The sequence below is a fragment of the Bubalus kerabau genome, chromosome 7 (genome assembly GCF_029407905.1).
Source record: "Bubalus kerabau isolate K-KA32 ecotype Philippines breed swamp buffalo chromosome 7, PCC_UOA_SB_1v2, whole genome shotgun sequence".
Classification (NCBI taxonomy): Eukaryota; Metazoa; Chordata; class Mammalia; order Artiodactyla; family Bovidae; genus Bubalus; species Bubalus kerabau.
The window spans coordinates 121,097,749-121,119,625 of record NC_073630.1 but is presented as its reverse complement, the minus strand read 5'-3'; the positions used below and the strand labels follow the sequence as shown (position 1 = coordinate 121,119,625).

The 21,877-nt window shown below is 61.6% G+C and overlaps 1 protein-coding gene across 1 annotated transcript; it reads right to left on the bottom strand.

The window, feature by feature from the left end:
• Window positions 1-3,617, bottom strand: NKX1-1 (NK1 homeobox 1). Its single transcript, XM_055589308.1, has 2 exons — window positions 3,170-3,617; window positions 1-1,088 (listed from the first exon to the last, which is right to left on the bottom strand). The coding sequence occupies exons 1-2, from the start codon at window positions 3,615-3,617 to the stop codon at window positions 226-228; spliced, it is 1,311 nt and encodes a 436-aa protein (XP_055445283.1). The 3' UTR covers window positions 1-225.
• Window positions 3,618-21,877: the final 18,260 nt, after the last annotated feature.

The window sequence follows — 21,877 nt, the reverse complement described above, 5'->3', positions numbered from 1 at the left end:
TTGAGGGACGCGGGCCTCCTTCGGTTTATTGATTGGGTAGAGTTCGGCAAAGTGCTTCCGAGCGGACCGAGCTCAGCCCCGACGCACGCGGACAGTCGTTTATAAATTTAAAACTCTTCTATAGCAATCGGCTATATACAGAGTCAGCGACCGCGGCCTTGCCAAAAAGCCGGCCTGCGGGCGCCCTCGGGTCCTCGGGCCGCCCTGTCGGTCCCATGGCGGCGCTCAGAGGTGCGGCGCGTAGAAGGCGGGCGCGCCATAGGTCTGCGAGCCCAGCACGAAGGGCGAGAGCACCGCCGGGCTCGACAGGAAGGGCAGCTGCGCGGCGCACACCAGGCCGCCGGGGCCATGCGCTGGGTACCCCGCCGGGCCGTGCATGGCGAGCGGCGCGCCCATGGGCGGCGACGGGCTGAGCGGGCTGAGGCCGCCGGGCAGCCCCGCGCCCGGGCCCGGGCCCGGGCCCGCGCCGCCGCCGCCACCGGTCGGCGCGCTGGTGTCGGCGCCCGGGTTCTGCTTCTTCCACTTGGTGCGGCGGTTCTGGAACCAGATCTTCACCTGCGTCTCGGTGAGGCTCAGCGACAGCGCCAGGTTGAGGCGCTCGCACACCGACAGGTAGCGCGTCGCCTTGAACTTGTTCTCCAGCGCCACGAGCTGCTCGTAGGTGAAGGCGGTGCGCGCGCGCCGCGGCTTCCCGGACTTGGAGTCGGAGCCCGTGCGCTTCCGCTTGGGCTTCGCGGCCGCCGCCGCCGCTCCCTGCGAGGCCGTCCCTGCGCCCCCAGGCGCCGCCGCCGCCGCGGCTCCCTGCGGGCCCGGGACTCCGGGCGAGGTCCCGCGGGGACCCGGGGCCGCGGCCTCGTCGACGGCGCCTGAGGGCGCCTCGGCCTCTCCCTGGCAGCCCGACCCGCGGGCCCCGAGGCCGCCGCCGCCTCCCCGCGCCTCCGCGCCGCGCACCGTCCCCGCCGCCTCGTCCTCATCGTCGTCGTCGTCGTCGGGCGCCTCGTCCCCGCTGTCTGCGCTCGGGCTGCGGCCGCCGCCGCTGCTGTAGCCGTTGGCCTCTGCCTCGTCCGCCTTGCAGGGGTCGCCGGCGTCTGTGGGCCGGGCAGGGCGGGAGGACAGGACAGTTAGGACCGGCGCGCTCCCTTCCGCGCTCGTCCCCGCCGTCCCGCGCCCCGGGTCGAGCCCCCTCGCCCGTTTCCGTTTCTTTTCTGCCGCCTCCAAGGCCCCGGGCGCTCTCGTTTCCCTGCCCGCTCCCTCCCACCTCCCGCGCCACCCACCCCCCGCACCCTTCCTCTCTCGCGGCTCCTCTTCCCGCCGTCTCCCAGGTCTGCGCCTTTGCCTGAGCGGGGCAGACCGGACTGCCGGGCTTAGGCGAGGGGGAAGGATCCCATCGATCCGCGGGACAGATACAAACTTAATTAAACTCATTTTGTGTAATGTACAAACTAGTTAACGGCCATTTAATTTATTTCGGCGTATATTACCCTCCAGTTACCGCAAGGCTCTGGGCCAGCCAATTACTGAGCGTTTAAGAGTGGGCCGGAGCAGAGGCCTGGGGTGAGGTTGGAGCCCGCTACCAGAGGCGATTTCGGGGTACCGAAAACGCTGCCCTGGATCCATCCCTACCTCGAGCCTTAGGGCCTAGAACTTGGCCCCTGGGCTGAGGCCCCAGCGGGCCTGGACTGGGCCTGACCGGGAAATCCCGGCCTGGGTGGTGGGGGTCCAGGGCAGCGCTGAGATCCCCGGGATGGAGTTCCCGCTCGGTCTGTCTAAGCAGCAGCCCCGGATGCTCCAGGCAGAGGCCGGCAAGGTGGCTGCAATCCGAATCTCAGAAATTTGGAGGACAGCGTCTGACCTGATGGCAGCCTGACATGGGGCAGGGGGGTTTCTATGCAGCCCCGGCTTCCACAGGTGGTCGTACAACCAGGAAAGAAGCCAGGACAAGCCCCCAGCACTGTGTCTCGTCGTCGGGCACCAGGCCCCGTGAGGGCGGCACCGAGAATTGGAGAATAAAGGACAAATGCAGTCCTGGGAGACACCTCCAGGGCGACCACAGAGGCTGCTGGAGGCGGGCCTCCAGGCCTCCACGTACCCCTCACTGCAAGCAGAGACTGTGCCAAGATGAACCCGAGAGTACTTTGCTCCTGTTCTGTCCAGGGCTGGACTGAGGAAGGGGGGCCTAGCCACTCCCTCCCTGAACCTGAGAAACTGGGCCTTCCTTCTGACCTTTCCCCATTTGAGTGGAGGCTCTATGTGGAAACTCCCAGAACCTTGCCAGGGGGGAAGCCTGAAGGGCCCCCTCCAGTCCGCCTGGGTTGTTCCTCCTTCATATCAGTCCAGCTCTGAGGGTGCCCCAAACTGGAGGCCCCTCTCCTGGAAAGGGCCCCCAGCCCTGCATGCCCTGTGCGCCTCTTTCTGCCAGGCAGAGGGCCCGGGAAGTTGGCTGGAGGAGGGGCCAGGGGAGGGGGCACCGAAAGCAATCAGGAGCCGGTCGAATGCAATTCTCGATCAATAGCAGCCCCTAATAAGTGTAATAGGTTTTAATCGAGTAATTATCCGAATTTTGACCCTATAATTTAGATGTTCGGGGGGAGTTTGCAAGGTGCTTGAAAGAGATATGCATGCAGCCGTAATAGGATATCGACCGGGCCGGGCTCGGGCCGCCCCATTAGCGGTTGCTTTCCGCCGCTAAGCACATTTCCCCTTAACTGTAATCGAAGGGATTTAATTGTTTTTCCAGAGATAACCAGCGTTTTGTCACAATTAGTCTGATTTGTCCCCCCAAAAAAGAGAGAGAAAGAAAGAAAAAAAAAAAGGAAAAAAATGAATGGAGGGCGGGGGCCTCGGGAGGCTGCGGCGGGAGTGGGGAGGTCACAGCGCGCGAGCCCGCCATGCCCAGGGCGCGCAGTGGCCAAACCTGCGCCGGCCGTGCGGCCCGCAGCCCTGCGCCGGCCCGGGGAGCCATCTGGGAGGCACCGGGCGGTGCGGGCCCGGAGTCCGGGTCGGACGCAGGCGGCGGGCGAGCTGGTGCGGGCCCCGCGCGCTGCGAACTTTCCCACGGAGCTTGTCGCCGGGCCGGCCAGGTTCGCCGAGGGGGTCCCGGGAGCGCGAACGCGTAGCCGCGGCCTGTGCCCCTGCCCTGGAGATCCGGCGCCGGCCCTGTCCTACTCACGCGGCGGCTCAGCTCCGGTCCCGGCTCCAGCTCCGGCGGCGACGAGGGCGCGGCGCTCCAGCTCCTCCGAGCGCGGCGGGCGTCCCGGGGCGGCGGGGGCCGGGGCACACGGGGCGCAGGCAGCGGGCGCCACGGGACCCAGCAGCACACAGCGGCGTCTTCTGCTGTTGAACTTGTTGGGGTCCAGTATGTCCAACACGGAGAAGGAGGTGGGGCGCGGCGGCGGGCCGGGCCGGGCCGCCCCAGCCCCCTCGGGCGCCGCGGGCACCGTGTCGCTGGCGGCGAGCGGCGGGGCTCCGGCCCGCGGGAAGGCAGGCATCTCCGCGCGCCCGTCCATGGCGTCCCGGGCGGCGGCGGGCGCAGGCGGTGCGGGCCCTGGGCCTGGGGCTGGCGGCGGCGGCGGCAGCGCGGGGCCGTCCCCGGGAGCTGCCGGGCCGCTCGCGCTCATGCCGGCCTCCGGCGCGTCGGCCGCTCGGGCCCCTCCGGCTACTGGGCTCCCATCCCCGGCGGCCCGGGCGCCGCCGCTCGGTCCTGCGCCGGCGGCCGCGGCTCGGCTCGCGCCCCGCGCCGCCCCGCGCTCGGCCGGTGCTGCTGCGGCCGCCTCCGCCGCCGCCTCAGGCGCCCGCCGCTCCGGGCCGGCTCCTTTATGGCGGCCCCGCCGGCGGTGCCCACGCGCCCACTCGCCGCACACACGTGCGCCCGCCGGCGGCCGCGGGCTCCGCCGCCCTCGTTAGCGCGCGCGCCTAATTGGCTGCGAACGGTCCCGGGCAGAGGAGGCGGCCCCGCGCGGGACACACGAACGGCACCCCGGGCCCGACCGACAGACGGGCAGCCCGGGGAAGAGTGCGGTGCGCGAGCGGCTGTCGCGGTTCGCTTCGCTTCCGCTCGTCCGGAAACGCCGCCGGCCCCCCGGGCTTGGGACGGGGGGAGGCAGCCCCCTTAAATAATTGCGGGGGCCCCGGGGCGCGCCCCGCGAGTTGGCTGGGGCATCCCGGCGGCTCGCGAGGCTGCCGCGCCCCTCGGCGGCTGGGCGAGCCGTGCGGTCCCCGCGGGCCGACCCCCGGGATCTTGGCCGCGTAGTCAGCCCTCTCCCGGGCGTTCCGCGGGCCTCGGTCCCGCCTCCCTCCGTCCCTCCGCTCGGGGTCTGCTCTCGAGTCTCCGGGTCTCGCTCGCTTAGCGATTCGGGCCGGCGTCCCCTCACGCCCCCGCCCCTTCGCGCCGTCAAATTAGGGCCTGGCCTCGTGTCCGCGCCGGGGGCGGGGCCGACGGCCCCCGAGGTCGCTCATGAGAAGTGGAATCGAACGCGGGGACGGCTGGCTGGGCCTCCCGTCCCCGCCCCAAAACGGGGGCCGAAAAACTCGTGCCAAGGGCAGGAGGCTTACACAAAAATCGATAGCCTCCCGGAAGGGGAAACAGCACCGCAAACTCCCCTCCCCGCTCCTGGAGAAGTCCTTCGGTCCGGGTGTTACGTGTGCGTTTATCTACACCGCGACGTGCGCACCGCCCGGCCCTGCGGCCCTCGGGGGGCCGGCCCGCGTCCGAGGGAGGGCCGCCTCTCCCTCCTCCCTGCGCCCGCCGACGAGCACACCGGCCGCCTCTGGACCCAGGTGGGAGCCGGCGGTGGGAGCGCGCGTGCGGGGTCCTCAGGGTGTGCGCTGTTGGTGGCGGGGGTGTGCGCGCGGGCGTGTGCACGAGCGGTTTTGCGCCGCCCCACACTGCGGTCCCCGGAGCCTGCTCTGCACACAAGGACGGGTCCTTTGCAATTACCGCGGGCAATGATCCTTTGGAAGCAGAAATTAAAAGTTGGGAGAAATAATGGGGGACCGATTGGCTGTAATTTGGGCCAAGCTCGGACAGGCTGATCCTCAGGGAGGTGGGGGCGGGGTGGGGGGGATGGGGAGGCCAGACGTCCTCTCCCCCAGCCCTTCCCCTCCCCCGCGTGCTGGTCCGTCCGGAGATTCTAATCAGACCCACAACACTGTGTCCTTCCTTGCCAGGACTTGATTATTCTTTATCTTTAAATTATAAATCACCTCTGGGGGAAGGAGGGTGGATAATCTCTCATCACAGAGAGGTAATTATCTCCTTCCCACCCCCACCTTCCTGGAGGGACTCTTAGGCTCTCTCTGCCCCTCCCCCAGCAAAGTTTGAACATAGATGCGCACACCCGTTCGCATGCACTCACACACTCGTTCACCAGCACACACCACACACAGGCACAAATCCATGAAAACGCAGTCACATCCCTGCAGCCAGCCTCACCCCTGCCAGCCAGCTCCCAGCTGGCCTTGGTGCCCCTCCACTCTCTCCATGAGGAGGAGCACACGGGGACCCGTCCCCTGAACTACCGCTCGGACCCCTCACCGCGCCCCCCCTCCTCCCCAGGCACAGCTGCGGGCTCTGTCCTGGGCACCAAGGGGCAAGTCCCTTGGACTGGGCCCTGACCTGGTTCTGGGTGGCCGAGGCTCAGTGTGACGCAAGCCCCTCCAGGGCACGCTCACACACTGTGCCTGGCCCCACCGCAGGTCACCAGGCAAGGCACACACACAGCAGTCAGAACCCGCACCCCTTGCTGGGTGGGCGGAGGGCGGGGCGGGCAGGAACCTGCGCTCACTCTGGTTACACGCTCACTCTGATTACACGCTCACGTGAGGAAGAGAGATATGAGCTCTCTTGACACAACTTTCATTCAACATGAGCACACACGTGAAATAACGGCCTGTATAATGTAGATGTAGTGTAATGTATGGTGATTATCACTAAAGCACAGTAAATAGAATACAGTATATTACGTATGATATGGAAGTGTAATGGAATACTGTACCATAACAGACCACCACGCCGTACTCCTCGCCAAAGCACACACGCACACTCAGTGCAGCAAAGCGCTCTTGCCCCGAGAGGTGTGGACTGGTCAGGCTGAGGGCCACTCGGATGGATGGGATGGATGGAAGCCCTGTGCCTGTCCCAGAGCGTGGAGTCCTCCCCTCCCCCGCTTCCCTGCCCGCAGTGTTCTGCTGGGAGCTTCGGCAGGCAGGCAGGGAAAGGATCTCAAAGTCTGCAGCATGCAGCCTGGAGCAGCGTGGGGCAATGGAGTGGGGGGGGGTTCCTCCAGAGTACACGGGGGACCCCAGGCCGCTTTCCCATGGGAAGCGGGGTGCTGTGTGTGGACAGGGGTGGGGAGATGGTCCTGTCCTCTCCTGCCTCAGCCCTCCCCCATCTCTAAGGAACATCCGTGGTCGTGGAGATGCGCAGTACCCACTCCTCTAGACGGCCTCCCATCTCCCCAACTTAGCTCAGAGCGTCTGGGGCTATAAAGACGTCCTTTTGCTCCTAATCACAATTGATTGTCAATTAGACCCTCATTTGTGCAATCTTTGCCCATCTGCCATATCGGGTTATCTCCAAGCCACCAGCTTCACTTGTGGGGGCCCCAGGTGGGCAATGACAGGTGAAATCAGGGCTTGACGTGGGGACGGCTCCACCTGCCCGGTGGACAGGAACCCCCCTCATTGCTAAGCCCCACACTCTGCACATCTGTCAGGACCGGAGGGGGTCACTGGCGGGTTGGTGGGGCGGGGAGTGTCAAGGCTGGAAGCAACATGGACAAAGTTAGAGATCTGGGGAGAGACTGGTGATAAAAGGCCTTCGAAGTGGACCCGAGAGCCCGTGTGGGTGGGGGCTGAGATTATGTGGAAGAGGGGAGCGGAGGGAGTGCCCGAGGGAGCTGGGGGAGCGCTGAGCTCTCAGTCCTTTCACCGCCCCAGTATCCTCGTGTTTGGTCAGCCCACCATGTCTGCCATTAACCCTTCATGCGTTTGTGAACCCCCTTCTCAATTTTTCATCTGTGAATTGTGGGAGTTGGATTCCATGTGACCTCTAAGGTCCCCATAGCCCCCCCTCAAAGGACGAAGGATGGCAGAATTACAGCATTCGCTGCACACGGTGGTGGTGGTGGGCTCCCTTCTCCTCTTGCAGCTGGAAGGGCAGCAGTGCTTGGGGGTCTCCAGGGCACATGGATAAACAACCCCCGCTTTGAGTGATATTTGGTTCATGCAAAACACACCCCAGCACTGACGGCCCAGGATCTTCCCAACATCCCCGTGAGGGACACAGAGCAGGGGCGGCCAGCCCACCCACAGATCAGCTTCAGTCCCTGAATCCGGACTGGGTCCTCTGCTGGCACTGCGCCCTCTCTGAGCAGGCGCCTCCCCGGGCACCTGTGGGGAGGCAGGCAGCAGAGGTGGAGGCTGACCACAGAAGGCTCTGTGCGCCCTCCCCCGTCCTATGCACCCCCAAATACCCCCGGCAACGGCTTTGGGTCACCTGAAGTCTGGCACATGAAAGGGGAACGCTCTTCTTCTTTGCTTTCTCATCTTCTCTGAGACCTCACCTGGGGTCTCCTGACGACTCGAAAAAGAGCACCCCACACTCAAGACACCAGAGAAGGGAGGGGGCCTGTGCTGCTGCACGGAAGCTTTGGGACAAGGGGGACCCAGCCTCATGCACCTTTGGCGTCCAAGGCGCCTTCAGGACCGCGGAGAGCGCACACCCAGGCCGTGTTCAGCACCGCGGACAGTGCCCCGACCCCTGGCGCTCTGCCTTGGGGCAGCGTCCCCGGTGCCTGCGGCCCTTTGGCCGCACCGGCGCGTGGTGCCAGCATCTTTAATGGCACAAAGAACAGGTAACCAGCCACCAGCTGACACAGGGAAGACAGTTCAGATGGGGTGTCGGGGGGGTGTCCTTGCCCCAGCAGACCCTGTCCCTCCAGACTCCCCCTTGAGGCCTCTGTCCTCTCCAGCCACTTTGCCTGTCACTGTCCATCCCTGCAGGGCAGCAGGGGTTGCAAGTTTGATCCTGCCCAGGATGGCCACCTCCCCTCCCTGTCCTCCAGGGTCCTGCCGGACGCAGAGCTCCAAGCTCAGGCATTTTCAGTCAGTGCTCACCAGAGACTTCTGGGATTTCTATGGATTCCCCCCATCCCACCCCCGACCCCACCCCCAGCCAGGGTAACGCCCAAGGTCCCTCTGTCTAGGAGTGAATGCTCAGAAGATCCCTCCCAAGTGGACTGACAGGTGCCTTGAGCTCTGGGTATCCGGGTCCCCTAACAGTGGCCACCTCTCCTGCCCCTGCCACAGCCTAGTCCTTCCGTCTGCCCCCCATCATTCTAAAGCACAAATCCAATCACAGGCCTCCTGTTCCAGCAACTCCTTGAGGCTGCCATGGTCCAGGGCTGACTCAGGGCTCTGCAGCCTGAATCAAGCAAGGCCTTCCTGACTGGGTCCTATGGGTGGTCCTGCTGGCTCTTAGGCCCGCGTCCTGTGCCCAGAGCCCCGCTGTGCCCAGATGGTATGGCTGCGGAGTGGCTCTGTTGACTGTGCCCTTAGCTACTGTCCACACACATCCTGCCTACTCACCTTAGTGGCAGCCCCACCTGGAAGCTGCCTGACTTCCTCACACGGAGGTGGCGTCAGCCTGGGGGCCTATCCAAGCCCCGAGCATCATGCTGTCGTGTCTTACATGTCATGGTGCCTTTATGTGTTCACCGCAGCTCTGACCCCAGACCGTGGGCTCCAGAACATCATGTGTGTGGCTCCCTTAGCTCCCTGTCTCCTGTCAGAGCAGATGCAGGATGCAAAATGCAAAAGCGGGTTTACACTGACAAGAAAAATTGGAAGGAGCAGTGCTGAGCATGGAGAGTGTTTCCGCTCGTGCACTGCTCTTGCACCCCCGTAGCGGTCTGGCTCCCTTGTCTGTCCCTCCCCTGGGAACAGGGAGATGGCCCTGGCCACCTTGGGTCTGTCCTCCGCTGACAGTGTGGCCTGGCGCTGATCAGGTTTCTGCCTGGTGCAGTGGACACAGGTGCTGCCCTGTTTCCTGGTTCAAGCTGCTGAGTGCGGTGGGTCAGGCTCATACCCACGAGCTGCTTGGGAGGCTCCTGTCCCAAGGGCCCCTCCTCCGGGGCAGGACTGGGAGGGCAGTGTCCTTGCTCTGACCTGGCTTGGCCTCTTCCTCTCTCCTGCCTGGATTTCTCCTGCCTCAGTAAATCCCAGGCACCCGAATCGCTACCTCTGGCTCTGCTTGGGCCTCCCCAGGGGTCAGAGGTTGGAGATGGACCTGTACTCTGGGCTGCCTCTGCACGAGGGCACACGGTCGGCCTGTGGGCCTGCTGTCTCGGTGCACAGCTGGGTTCTGGATGCATCTGTGCACACGCACACCTCCACAGTAACTCCTCCCCTCCCCCATCCCCATCCAGCTGGAAGAGGTCCAATGAAATCAGAAACATCACGGGGTGGATGGTGCAGCCCAAGTCCCCTGCCCTTCACTTTCCCTCCCAACAAGCCCTTCCAGTGGGGAAAGGATGCTCGCTACTGCTGAAGCCAGCTTTGGCCGAGTGGGTTTGGCCATGTGACATGCACGGGCAGAAGTGACCAGGCCTCCTGACTCAGGCCTTCAGAGGCCTCCTGTTCCCACCTGTGGCCACTTCCAATCTCTTCCAGCAGAACACTGTCCAGGGCCCTGATGGCCCCTCAGCTGGGCCTGGAAAGGAAGGTGTGGAGGCCGCCCGAATCCCACTAAGGCTCCTGGAGGGGGTGGCAATTGGCAGCAGATCCTGGTCCACCAGCAGGAAATGAATGACCGTGCTGTGGGCCACTGAGCATTTGGGGTTGTTTGTTACACAGCAGGATGGTAGCAGAGCCCTGACTGATATGGTGCACCCCTCACAGCCCACGCATCAGGCCTGAGACAAGGCGGCCTTGTCAGCCCCACTCACCCGTCCCATGCTTTGCCCACCTGGCTCTCCCATCGTTTCTCCCTCTGTGGCCAGACCCCCTCCCTGTCCAGCAGCTGGCCTAGCCACCACTCAGCCACCTCTTGGTCACAGCCTGGCCCACCCCCAAGACCTTCCCCTCATCACTCTGCGTTCTCTGCCACAGGACTGACGGCGTAGGCCCGGGGGCTGGGTCTGGGGGTAGCAGAGAGTAAGATCCGCAGGTCTTGCCTCGGGAGCCCCTACAGTCCCCTGGCCATGGGGAGGGCGGGTGGTGACCGCAGCCTGAGGGGCGGAGGGCGGGTGAAGGCGGTGGGGGAGGAGGTGCCTCTCTCCCGCCCAGAGGGAGGGGGGCAGGGAGCACGGACTCAGCTTGCGGGGGTGGGGGGGGGGGCGGCCGAGCGCGCTCGGGGTTGCGGGGGGCGGGGGCCAGGGACACGGAAGAGGCTCCGCAACCGAATTCACAGGAGCGGCACTCAGGGGCCTGCGGCCGCGGGGCAGGAGGGCACGCGGGGGGCGGTCAGGCGGCTTAACGAGCTTAATTGAGGTTAATGCCTCTTGCGCGGCTCCCTGATTATTAAATTATTATTATCACGCGCATGAATCATAATTAGAAGTTTGAGTAACGCTCCAGGGAAACCTCGGAGCAGCGACTCTGGCACGCGGTGACCTCCCGCGGCCTGGGGCGGGGTGGGCGGGGTGGGGGGCGCGTGCCGGGTTGAAGGGGTGTCGGCGGCAGGGGTAGGGGGTGCGCTATGTTTGCAAAAGGAAGTGTCCTGGGGTGGTGAGCGTTGTCTGCGGGAGTGGAGGCGGGGGTGGGGTCGTGCGCGGGGGCGGGCGGGGCGCGCGCGTGTCCGAGGGCTGCGGCGCGGTCACCGGCAGTGCCGTCCCCCGGGAGGGGCACTAGGACTCTGGGGTGTAGGGGAGACTGGAACCCCCGCGGCCCCCACAGCTCCCCCTCCCCTGTCGGGGTTTGTGACTGCACCTCCCCTCCCCCGCTCACGGCGCCCTCCCGATCGCCCCCCAGGAGGCCCCCAGGCACTCCACGTGTCTGCGGACCTGTCCGTGTGGCCGCATCCTGGTGCCGCTGTGTGACTCACACGTGCCTCTGCATGTCTGCCCGTGTGTGTGTGTGTTTATGTGTGTGTGCGGGGGGGTGCAAATCCCTGTGCGTGGTGTGGGTCCGACCCTGCGTGTCGGTAACCGGTGTGCTTGTGCGCCTGCCGGCGGAGGGTCCAAGTAGAAACACCCCGAGGAGCGGGGTTGGGGGGCGGGGTTGGGGGGCTTTCTAGGCCGGAGCCAGGCAACAGCAGGTCTGAGTCCCGAGTTTGAGTCCAACCCCTCCGCCCGCCCGATCCTCGGGCCCCGCCCCCTGCAAAGCTCCTCCCAGAGAATCCGGAGAAGAGAAGACGGGCTGGGGGCGCTGAGGAGGGTCCTGGGGCTGCTCTGCTGGAGAGAGGCCCCCTCCCCTCCCCTCCCCTCTCCTCCCCTCCCCTCCCCTCGCCCCTCCCCTCCTCCTCCCTCCCCTCCCCAGCCCCTCCCCCTCTCCCCTCCACTTCTCAATTTATTTTCCTCTGTTGCAGAAACATATTGAAGGGGAAGAAAAGGAAACATTAAGGTCCACTGCGAGCCGCACAGCGGTTTAACGATTTCAAATGAGCCCCGGCTTGGGTGAGGACCTGACAATTGGCCGTCAGGATGGCAGATGACGGCTAAAATTACCCGGAATCAATATTCTCACCGGGTGTCCCGGGCTGATAAGCGCCGCCAAGACAATGTTGACTATTAAAGTCGACAGCTTGAGATATTACACTATTAGTTATGCTATTTTTAATAATCTATAATATTTGGGCTATAATTAATTAATTATACGGGTCAGATAATATCTCGGGCTGGAATGAGGTCTGAAGGACCTATTACGGTGGTAATGAGAAAGGAGAAATCTAATCTGAGGACAGGTGCAAGAGAGCCGCGTGCAGGCCCAGGACGCTGCCGCCCGGCAGGGGCCCTGCTGCCTCTGCCCTGGACCAGCCCCGTGCAGCGGCCCCTGGAAGCAGGGCCCGTGGGTCACAGGTGTGGGTCTCTGCCTCTGAGCAGCTAGGGGAGGGCGGGGGGAGGGCCTGGGCCTCCTCCAGGGATACTCCGGTCCTCTGGTCCACTGCTTCCCGGTCTCTCTCTCTCACGTGAGAGCCGGCCTGGGGTTTCCTGGTCCAAGCTGTGATCCAGAGCTCAGATCACAGTCTTCGCCTCACTCCCATCCAACCTCTTCCCAACACAGGGAACAAAACTCAGGCCTGCTCTCTCGGTCTGGAGGACCTCGCTGGATCACCCCACCACCCCCGGCCAGGAGGCCTTCCTGCTGCGACGCCAGGGCCTTTGCACTGGCTGTTGCCTTGTTCCAACTGCCCACCTTCTCACTGACACACATTTCACTTCTCGTTGATGCTCATTTCCAGCGGCGCCTCCCCGAAGGTGCCGTCTCAGATACCCCTACCACAGACGATTGTCGATTTGCTGGAGCAGGAATGGTGGGCCCGTGCTGCTGCTCCTGAGGGCACAGAACCAGGGAACCGGGGTCTGGACGAGGGCCACGTGCGGGCCGGCGGAGCTCAGCGGGGCCGCCGCCCCCCCGGGCTGTGCTCCAGCCACGGGAGCCGCCCTGCCCGTGCTGTGGTCCTTCCCCCAAACCACGCTGTGGCTGCTTCCCAGGAGTGCGGTCCTGCTAGGATGGGCTGTGGGAAGGGGGGAAGGGGCGCTGCGTCTGCCTGCCCGGGGGCCTGGGGCCTCAGAAGAGCCTGGGGTCTGGACGTCCTGATGGGGTGAGGACCCCGCGGGGCTGCCACTCCTTACCCCAGTGTCTCCTCTTTCCGGGCAGCCCCCAGCCGCCACCCAGCCTGCCCTCTCCCGCCCGCACCTCCTCACAGCCAGCTGCTGCGCTGCTGGGTGGCGGGAGGAGGCCACTCCATCTGCAGGGAATTTAAACAGGAGTGAGACCAGCAGCAGCTGGCCCCTTCCGACTGTCACCAGCGTGGCAAGTCTGAACAATGTCACTGATGAATATTCCTCCCAGGAAAAATGCCTGGTCGGTCCAAGCTCTAGACGGTGGCTGTGGTTACTGTCGTCTGTACAAACGTCTGTGAACTTCCGACTCCACATCAGCTTCTCCCTGTGTGTGAGCGTCACCCACGCAGACGCTGATCGGGACCCCGGGCCCCAGACCGGCCACACCTGTCACCTTCCCGGTGCTCCAGTCTCAGCCTCGTGCAAACAGCAGGCCCCAAATAAAGACCCAGAGACAGATGCAGGGTGTGACCTTGCTGTGCCCTTCCAGGTACCATCCTCACAGCTCCGGAGCAGACCCCAAGCACATCTTCCAGTGCACCAGGGGTCCTGCCCCAGCTCCGGGAGCTAAGAAAGGATGGTAGTGGGAGAAAGCTAGCAAAACCCCCTCCAGGTTTTCCTTGACTTTTTCCCAGCCCTACTGTCCGTGGGGACAGGTGTGCGGTGGGTAGTGGGGAGGAGCTGACCCGGGGGCCAGGAGGAGCCTTCCAGAGCTCTTTGCCGCACTCTGCAACTGTCCCTCAGACCTGAAGTTATTCTCAGATGAAAATTTTACTAAAATACTAAATTTTAGTAAAAATTATTAAAATTACTAAAATTTTAATGTGATCTAAAAGTACCAACCCATTACCTTTTCCCTTTTTTTGCATTTTAGTATGAAATTGGTTAAATTTTTTACTGATGATATAAAAATTCAATAAAAGAAAATCCTCACCATTGGTGTTTATTGTCTGTCCAGTTCAGTTCAGTTGCTCAGTCGTGTCTGACTCTTTACAACCCCAAGGACTGCAGCGTGCCAGGCCTCCCTATCCATCACCAACTCCCAGAGTTTACTCAAACTCATGTCCATCGAGTTGGTGATGCCATCCAATCGTCTCATCTGTCGTCCCTTCTCCTCCTAACTTCAGTCTTTCCCAACATCAGGGGCTTTTCCAGTGTCAGTTCTTCGCATCAGGTGGCCAAAGTGTTGGAGCATCAGCTTCAGCATCTGTCCTTCCAATGAATATTCAGGACTGATTTCCTTTAGGATGGACTGGTTGGATCGCCTTGCTATGGTTGCTTATTTTCTGATGACTGCTGGCAAGAACCATCTGTGTGCCCCTGGTCTAAAATCCTGGTGGCCACGGCTCTTGGGGCCGCAGTGCAGACGCCTTGCACACAGGAGACGCTGCACCCAGCGCCCCTGCCCCGGGCTCCTCCCTGAGCCTCTCCCCTCTCCGGGGCCTTCCGTCACCCTCCCGCCGGCACAGGTGGGCCTTTGGGCTCCCGCTTACCTCCCGTGTACAGCGGATGTGGAACCACTCCAGCGCTGTCTGCAGGGAAGGGGTGGCACACTTGGGCCCCTGGGATCGAGGGCTGCGGAGAAACTGGGTTTGGGGCAAGGCTCCCAGGGGAAGGGGGAAGCCCCGCAGTGTCCCCTCTGACCCCGGGGGGGACCTGCTGACAAAGGTGGCGAGAAGCCAAAATGCCTCGCGGGCGCCGCTTCCCTCCCATCCTCTTCCCTCCCACCCTCTTCCCTCCCATCCTCTTCCCTCCCATCCTCTTCCCTCCCACCCTCTTCCCTCCCACCCGCTTCCCTCCCATCCGCTTCCCTCCCATCCTCTTCCCTCCCACCCTCGCTTCCCTCCCATCCGCTTCCCTCCCATCCGCTTCCCTCCCACCTTCACTTCCCTCCCATCCTCTTCCCTCCCACCCTCGCTTCCCTCCCACCCTCTTCCCTCCCATCCTCTTCCCTCCCATCCGCTTCCCTCCCATCCTCTTCCCTCCCATCCTCTTCCCTCCCACCCTCGCTTCCCTCCCACCCTCTTCCCTCCCACCCTCTTCCCTCCCATCCTCTTCCCTCCCATCCGCTTCCCTCCCATCCTCTTCCCTCCCATCCTCTTCCCTCCCACCCTCGCTTCCCTCCCACCCTCTTCCCTCCCACCCTCTTCCCTCCCATCCTCTTCCCTCCCACCCTCTTCCCTCCCACCCTCTTCGCTCCCACCCTCGCTTCCCTCCCATCCTCTTCCCTCCCATCCTCTTCCCTCCCACCCGCTTCCTTCCCATCCTCTTCCCTCCCATCCGCTTCCCTCCCATCCTCTTGCCTCCCACCCTCGCTTCCCTCCCATCCTCTTCCCTCCCATCCGCTTCCCTCCCATCCGCTTCCCTCCCATCCTCTTCCCTCCCATCCGCTTCCCTCCCATCCGCTTCCCTCCCATCCTCTTCCCTCCCACCCTCGCTTCCCTCCCACCCGCTTCCCTCCCATCCTCTTCCCTCCCACCCTCGCTTCCCTCCCATCCTCTTCCCTCCCATCCTCTTCCCTCCCACCCGCTTCCTTCCCATCCTCTTCCCTCCCATCCGCTTCCCTCCCATCCTCTTGCCTCCCACCCTCGCTTCCTTCCCATCCTCTTCCCTCCCATCCTCTTCCCTCCCACCCTCGCTTCCCTCCCATCCGCTTCCCTCCCATCCGCTTCCCTCCCATCCTCTTCCCTCCCATCCTCTTCCCTCCCACCCTCTTCCCTCCCACCCTCTTCCCTCCCATCCGCTTCCCTCCCATCCTCTTCCCTCCCATCCTCTCCCCTCCCATCCTCTTCCCTCCCACCCTCGCTTCCTTCCCATCCTCTTCCCTCCCATCCTCTTCCCTCCCACCCTCGCTTCCCTCCCATCCGCTTCCCTCCCATCCTCTTCCCTCCCACCCTCGCTTCCCTCCCATCCTCTTCCCTCCCACCTGCTTCCCTCCCATCCGCTTCCCTCCCACCCTCGCTTCCCTCCCATCCTCTTCCCTCCCATCCTCTTCCCTCCCATCCGCTTCCCTCCCACCTGCTTCCCTCCCATCCTCTTCCCTCCCACCCTCGCTTCCCTCCCATCCTCTTCCCTCCCACCCTCTTCCCTCCCACCCACTTCCCTCCCATCCTCTTCCCTCCCACCCTCGCTTCCCTCCCATCCTCTTCCCTCCCATCCTCTTCCCTCCCACCCTCACTTCCCTCCCATCCTCTTCCCTCCCACCCTCGCTTCCCTCCCACCCTCTTCCCTCCCACCCTCTTCCCTCCCATCCTCTTCCCTCCCATCCGCTTCCCTCCCGTCCTCTTCCCTCCCATCCTCTTCCCTCCCACCCTCGCTTCCCTCCCACCCTCTTCCCCCATCCTCTTCCCTCCCATCCTCTTCCCTCCCATCCGCTTCCCTCCCATCCTCTTCCCTCCCACCCGCTTCCTCCCATCCGCTTCCCTCCCACCCTCGCTTCCCTCCCACCCTCTTCCCTCCCATCCTCTTCCCTCCCATCCGCTTCCCTCCCATCCTCTTCCCTCCCATCCTCTTCCCTCCCACCTGCTTCCCTCCCATCCTCTTCCCTCCCATCCGCTTCCCTCCCACCCGCTTCCCTCCCATCCTCTTCCCTCCCATCCTCTTCCCTCCCACCCTCTTCCCTCCCACCCTCTTCCCTCCCATCTGCTTCCCTCCCATCCTCTTCCCTCCCATCTGCTTCCCTCCCATCCTCTTCCCTCCCATCCTCTTCCCTCCCATCCGCTTCCCTCCCACCCGCTTCCCTCCCACCCTCTTCCCTCCCATCCGCTTCCCTCCCATCCTCTTCCCTCCCATCCTCTTCCCTCCCACCCTCTTCCCTCCCACCCTCTTCCCTCCCACCCTCTTCCCTCCCATCCGCTTCCCTCCCATCTTCTTCCCTCCCATCCGCTTCTCTCCCATCCGCTTCCCTCCCATCCGCTTCCCTCCCATCCTCGCTTCCCTCCCATCCTCTTCCCTCCCATCCTCTTCCCTCCCATCCTCTTCCCTCCCATCCCCTTCCCTCCCATCCCCTTCCCTCCCATCCTCTTCCCTCCCATCCGCTTCCCTCCCATCCTCGCTTCCCTCCCATCCTCTTCCCTCCCACCCTCTTCCCTCCCATCCTCTTCCCTCCCATCCTCTTCCCTCCCATCCCCTTCCCTCCCATCCCCTTCCCTCCCATCCTCTTCCCTCCCACCCTCTTCCCTCCCATCCGCTTCCCTCCCATCCTCTTCCCTCCCACCCTCTTCCCTCCCATCCTCTTACCTCCCATCCTCTTCCCTCCCACCCGCTTCCCTCCCATCCTCTTCCCTCCCACCCGCTTCCCTCCCATCCTCTTCCCTCCCATCCGCTTCCCTCCCATCCTCTTCCCTCCCATCCTCTTCCCTCCCATCCTCTTCCCTCCCAACCGCTTCCCTCCCATCCTCTTCCCTCCCATCCGCTTCCCTCCCATCCTCTTCCCTCCCATCCTCTTCCCTCCCACCCTCTTCCCTCCCACCCTCTTCCCTCCCATCCGCTTCCCTCCCATCCGCTTTCCTCCCATCCTCTTCCCTCCCATCCTCTTCCCTCCCACCCTCGCTTCCTTCCCATCCTCTTCCCTCCCACCCGCTTCCCTCCCATCCTCTTCCCTCCCACCCGCTTCCCTCCCATCCTCTTCCCTCCCATCCGCTTCCCTCCCATCCTCTTCCCTCCCATCCTCTTCCCTCCCATCCTCTTCCCTCCCACCCGCTTCCCTCCCATCCTCTTCCCTCCCACCCGCTTCCCTCCCATCCTCTTCCCTCCCATCCGCTTCCCTCCCATCCTCTTCCCTCCCATCCTCTTCCCTCCCATCCTCTTCCCTCCCAACCGCTTCCCTCCCATCCTCTTCCCTCCCATCCGCTTCCCTCCCATCCTCTTCCCTCCCATCCTCTTCCCTCCCACCCTCTTCCCTCCCACCCTCTTCCCTCCCATCCGCTTCCCTCCCATCCGCTTTCCTCCCATCCTCTTCCCTCCCATCCTCTTCCCTCCCACCCTCGCTTCCTTCCCATCCTCTTCCCTCCCATCCGCTTCCCTCCCATCCTCTTGCCTCCCACCCTCGCTTCCCTCCCATCCTCTTCCCTCCCACCCTCGCTTCCCTCCCATCCGCTTCCCTCCCATCCTCTTCCCTCCCACCCGCTTCCCTCCCATCCTCTTCCCTCCCATCCTCTTCCCTCCCATCCGCTTCCCTCCCATCCGCTTCCCTCCCACCCTCGCTTCCCTCCCATCCTCTTCCCTCCCACCCTCTTCCCTCCCATCCGCTTCCCTCCCATCCTCTTCCCTCCCATCCTCGCTTCCCTCCCATCCTCTTCCCTCCCACCCTCGCTTCCTTCCCATCCTCTTCCCTCCCATCCTCTTCCCTCCCATCCTCTTCCCTCCCATCCGCTTCCCTCCCATCCTCTTCCCTCCCACCCTCGCTTCCCTCCCATCCTCTTCCCTCCCACCCGCTTCCCTCCCATCCGCTTCCCTCCCACCCTCGCTTCCCTCCCATCCTCTTCCCTCCCATCCTCTTCCCTCCCATCCGCTTCCCTCCCACCTGCTTCCCTCCCATCCTCTTCCCTCCCATCCTCGCTTCCCTCCCATCCTCTTCCCTCCCACCCTCTTCCCTCCCACCCTCTTCCCTCCCACCCTCTTCCCTCCCATCCGCTTCCCTCCCACCCTCTTCCCTCCCACCCTCTTCCCTCCCATCCTCTTCCCTCCCACCCTCTTCCCTCCCATCCTCTTCCCTCCCATCCTCTTCCCTCCCACCCTCTTCCCTCCCACCCGCTTCCCTCCCATCCGCTTCCCTCCCATCCTCTTCCCTCCCACCCTCGCTTCCCTCCCATCCACTTCCCTCCCATCTGCTTCCCTCCCATCCTCTTCCCTCCCATCCTCTTCCCTCCCACCCTCTTCCCTCCCATCCGCTTCCCTCCCATCCACTTCCCTCCCATCCTCTTCCCTCCCATCCTCTTCCCTCCCACCCTCGCTTCCCTCCCATCCTCTTCCCTCCCATCCTCTTCCCTCCCACCCTCGCTTCCCTCCCATCCGCTTCCCTCCCATCCTCTTCCCTCCCACCCTCACTTCCCTCCCATCCGCTTCCCTCCCATCCTCTTCCCTCCCATCCGCTTCCCTCCCATCCTCTTCCCTCCCATCCTCTTCCCTCCCACCCGCTTCCCTCCCATCCTCTTCCCTCCCATCCTCTTCCCTCCCACCCTCGCTTCCCTCCCATCTGCTTCCCTCCCATCCTCTTCCCTCCCATCCTCTTCCCTCCCACCCTCTTCCCTCCCATCCGCTTCCCTCCCATCCGCTTCCCTCCCACCCTCACTTCCGCTTTTGGAAGCTCAGCCGTTGGTGCCACGTGTCCTCCACCCGTGTGACGTCACAAGCTGGGGCGGACCCTCAGCCGAGCCGGGCTCCCTGCACCCAGGTGGCATGGGCTGCTTGTGCACCACGGTGGGGGTCCTGGTTTATCTTGGGTCCCCTCTTTAAGAGACAGCAGGCACAAGCGGCCAGGTTGAAGTGAAGTCCTGCTTGGCCCCAAGCTCCCAGGCACCAGGCAGGTGGATCCGCTGCCTGGCTGTGAGTTCTGTTCGGCGGACGCTGGTGAGGACGCTGGTCCTGTATGGGTTTCAGGAACTGCCTTTGCCCCTCTCCTATTTGTTCAGCTGTCGGGGTTGTTGTGCTGCAATAACAGGTTAAAATGTCTTAATTATAAGATACTTCAGACACACAGAGAGACAGAAGCACAAAATCAGCTCCCTTGCACAGTCACTCAGATCAACGACCATTGATGGCTGGTCTCTGTGGGTTCATCCATTCACAGCCACACTTTTCTTTCCAGAATGTTTTAAACTGTATCTCCAGGTATCAAACCCTTTCGCCTGTGACTATTTCAGCCAAGGAAAACAAGCTGAAAAACAGGTATCCAGATGGGGAAGGAAAAAAACACAATCGCCCCACATACAGACCACACGATTACCCAGAGAATCCCACGCACTGACCTCCTGGGGCTCGGGAGGTTGGCAGCTCAGAGCATGTGCCCTGGAAAAGTCGATTTCCATCTGCTAGCGATCGGCCACTGGAAACTTGAAAAACGTACCGTAGCTTCAGGCCTAGGGGCTCCTTCCCATCCCTGGTCCTCTGAGTCTTTGTGGTGATCGGATGTCACGTTCTGGGACATGCTTTTTCTGCAGCTGCTGGTGTGGCCACATGCTCTTTTCAGCCTGTGCCTGGAGCGCTTGCTCCACCAGCCTTGGCTGGAGGACGATCGCGGCTGTTGCAGCGTTGAACCTCTCTGCCTCTTGGTCTTAGCGTGCTTGCTCTTTCTATCTGCTGCTGGATCCAGTTTTCTGGTTTTGTGTTGAAGATTTTCATGGTTGTTCTTCACAGGTGTTGTTCTGTAGCTTTTTATCTGGTTCTGCCTCTGTCGGCTGTTGGAATTAGGGTAATGCTGGCCTCATAAAATGGGAGTGTTGTCTCTTCTGTTTTCTTAGAGGTTAGGTAGAATTGGTGTTATTTTTATCTCTAAGTATTTTGAAGAATTTGTCAGTGAAACTATCGGACTTTGGAGTTTATTTATTTGAAAGGTCATTAACTACGGAGCCAATTGCTTTAGTAAATGGGGATATTCAGGTTGTTAGTTCTTGGGTAAGTTTTGCTGGTTTGTGGATTTCAAGAAATTGGTCCGTTCATTGACACTGCTGCGTCTGAGCGTGTAGAGTCATTCCTAATTGTCCTTTGCGTGTCTGTGGGCTCTGTGGTGATGGCTCTTTCTTCACCCATGTTATTAGTAATGTGTGTCTTCCCTCTTTTTTTCCCCCCCTTTTTAGTCTACCTAGAGATTAACGAATTTAATTGACTTTCCCAAAGAAGTGATTCTTGATTTCATTGATTTTACCTAACATTTTTCTGTTTTTTTTACTTCAGTGATCTGGGCTTCACCTTTGTTATTTCCTTTCTTCTGGCTGCTTTGCATTTCCTTTGCTCTTATTTTCCTAGTTTGCTAAGAAGGAAGCTTAGATCACTGAGGTCGTCTTTCTTCTTTTCCAATATAAGCACTAATGCCATAAACTTCCCTTCTAAGCTTCAGCTGCAATCCACAAGTGATTTTGATATTTAAGTTTTTCATTTTCATTTAGTTCAAAAATGTTTTCCAATTTCCCTTGAGACATCTTTGATCCACAGGTTATTTTGAAGTTTGCTCACTGCTAGGCATCGGGGATTTTTTGCTTGCTTATTTTTGGCTGTGCTGGGTCTTTGTTGCTGTGGGGGCTTTTTCCTCTGGCTGTGGAGAGCGGGCTTCTCACTGTGGCAGCTCGCCTGGTTGCACGACGGGGGCTCTAGAGCACAGGCTCAATGGCTGTGGTGCAAGGGCATGCTTGCTCTGTGACATGTGGCATCTTCCCAGACCAGGGATGGAACCCATGTCTTTTGCATTGGCAGGTGGAGTCTTTACCTCTGAGCCACCAGGGAAGCCTTGCATCTGGGATTTTTTAAGATCTCTTACCATTATTGATATCTGCTTTAATTTCATTGTGGTCAAGAACATTTTACATAAGTTGAATTCTTCAAATTTCTTAGATTGGTTTTATAGCCTGGCATATGGTCTCTCTGGAGAGCGTTACAGGTGCATTTGAAAAGGATATTATTTTGCTGTTGTTAGATGGAGTGCTGTTCTCTAACGCTGTTTAGAAACATTGGCTGGTGGTGTTGCCCAGCTCCTCTGTTTTCCCGGTGATGGTCTGTCTGCTTATTCTACTGACGTGGAGAGCAGGCCCCACAGCTGTGCGATTCCCGTTCCTGCTTCCAGTTCTCAGTTCTTGCTCCATGTGTTCTGAAGGTTGTGTTGCTCAGGCTGTTAGGTGAACGCACATTTGGCCTTGCGTGACTCCTTGATTAATTGGCCCTTTTATCATAATGACTGGACATGGAACAACAGACTGGTTCCAAATAGGAAAAGAAGTACGTCAAGTCTGTATATTGTCACTCTGCTTATTTAACTGCTATGCAGAGTACATCATGAGAAATGCTGGGCTGGAAGAAGCACAAGCTGGAATCAAGATTGCCGGGAGAAATATCAATAACCTCAGATATGCAGATGACACCACCCTTATGGCAGAAAGTGAAGA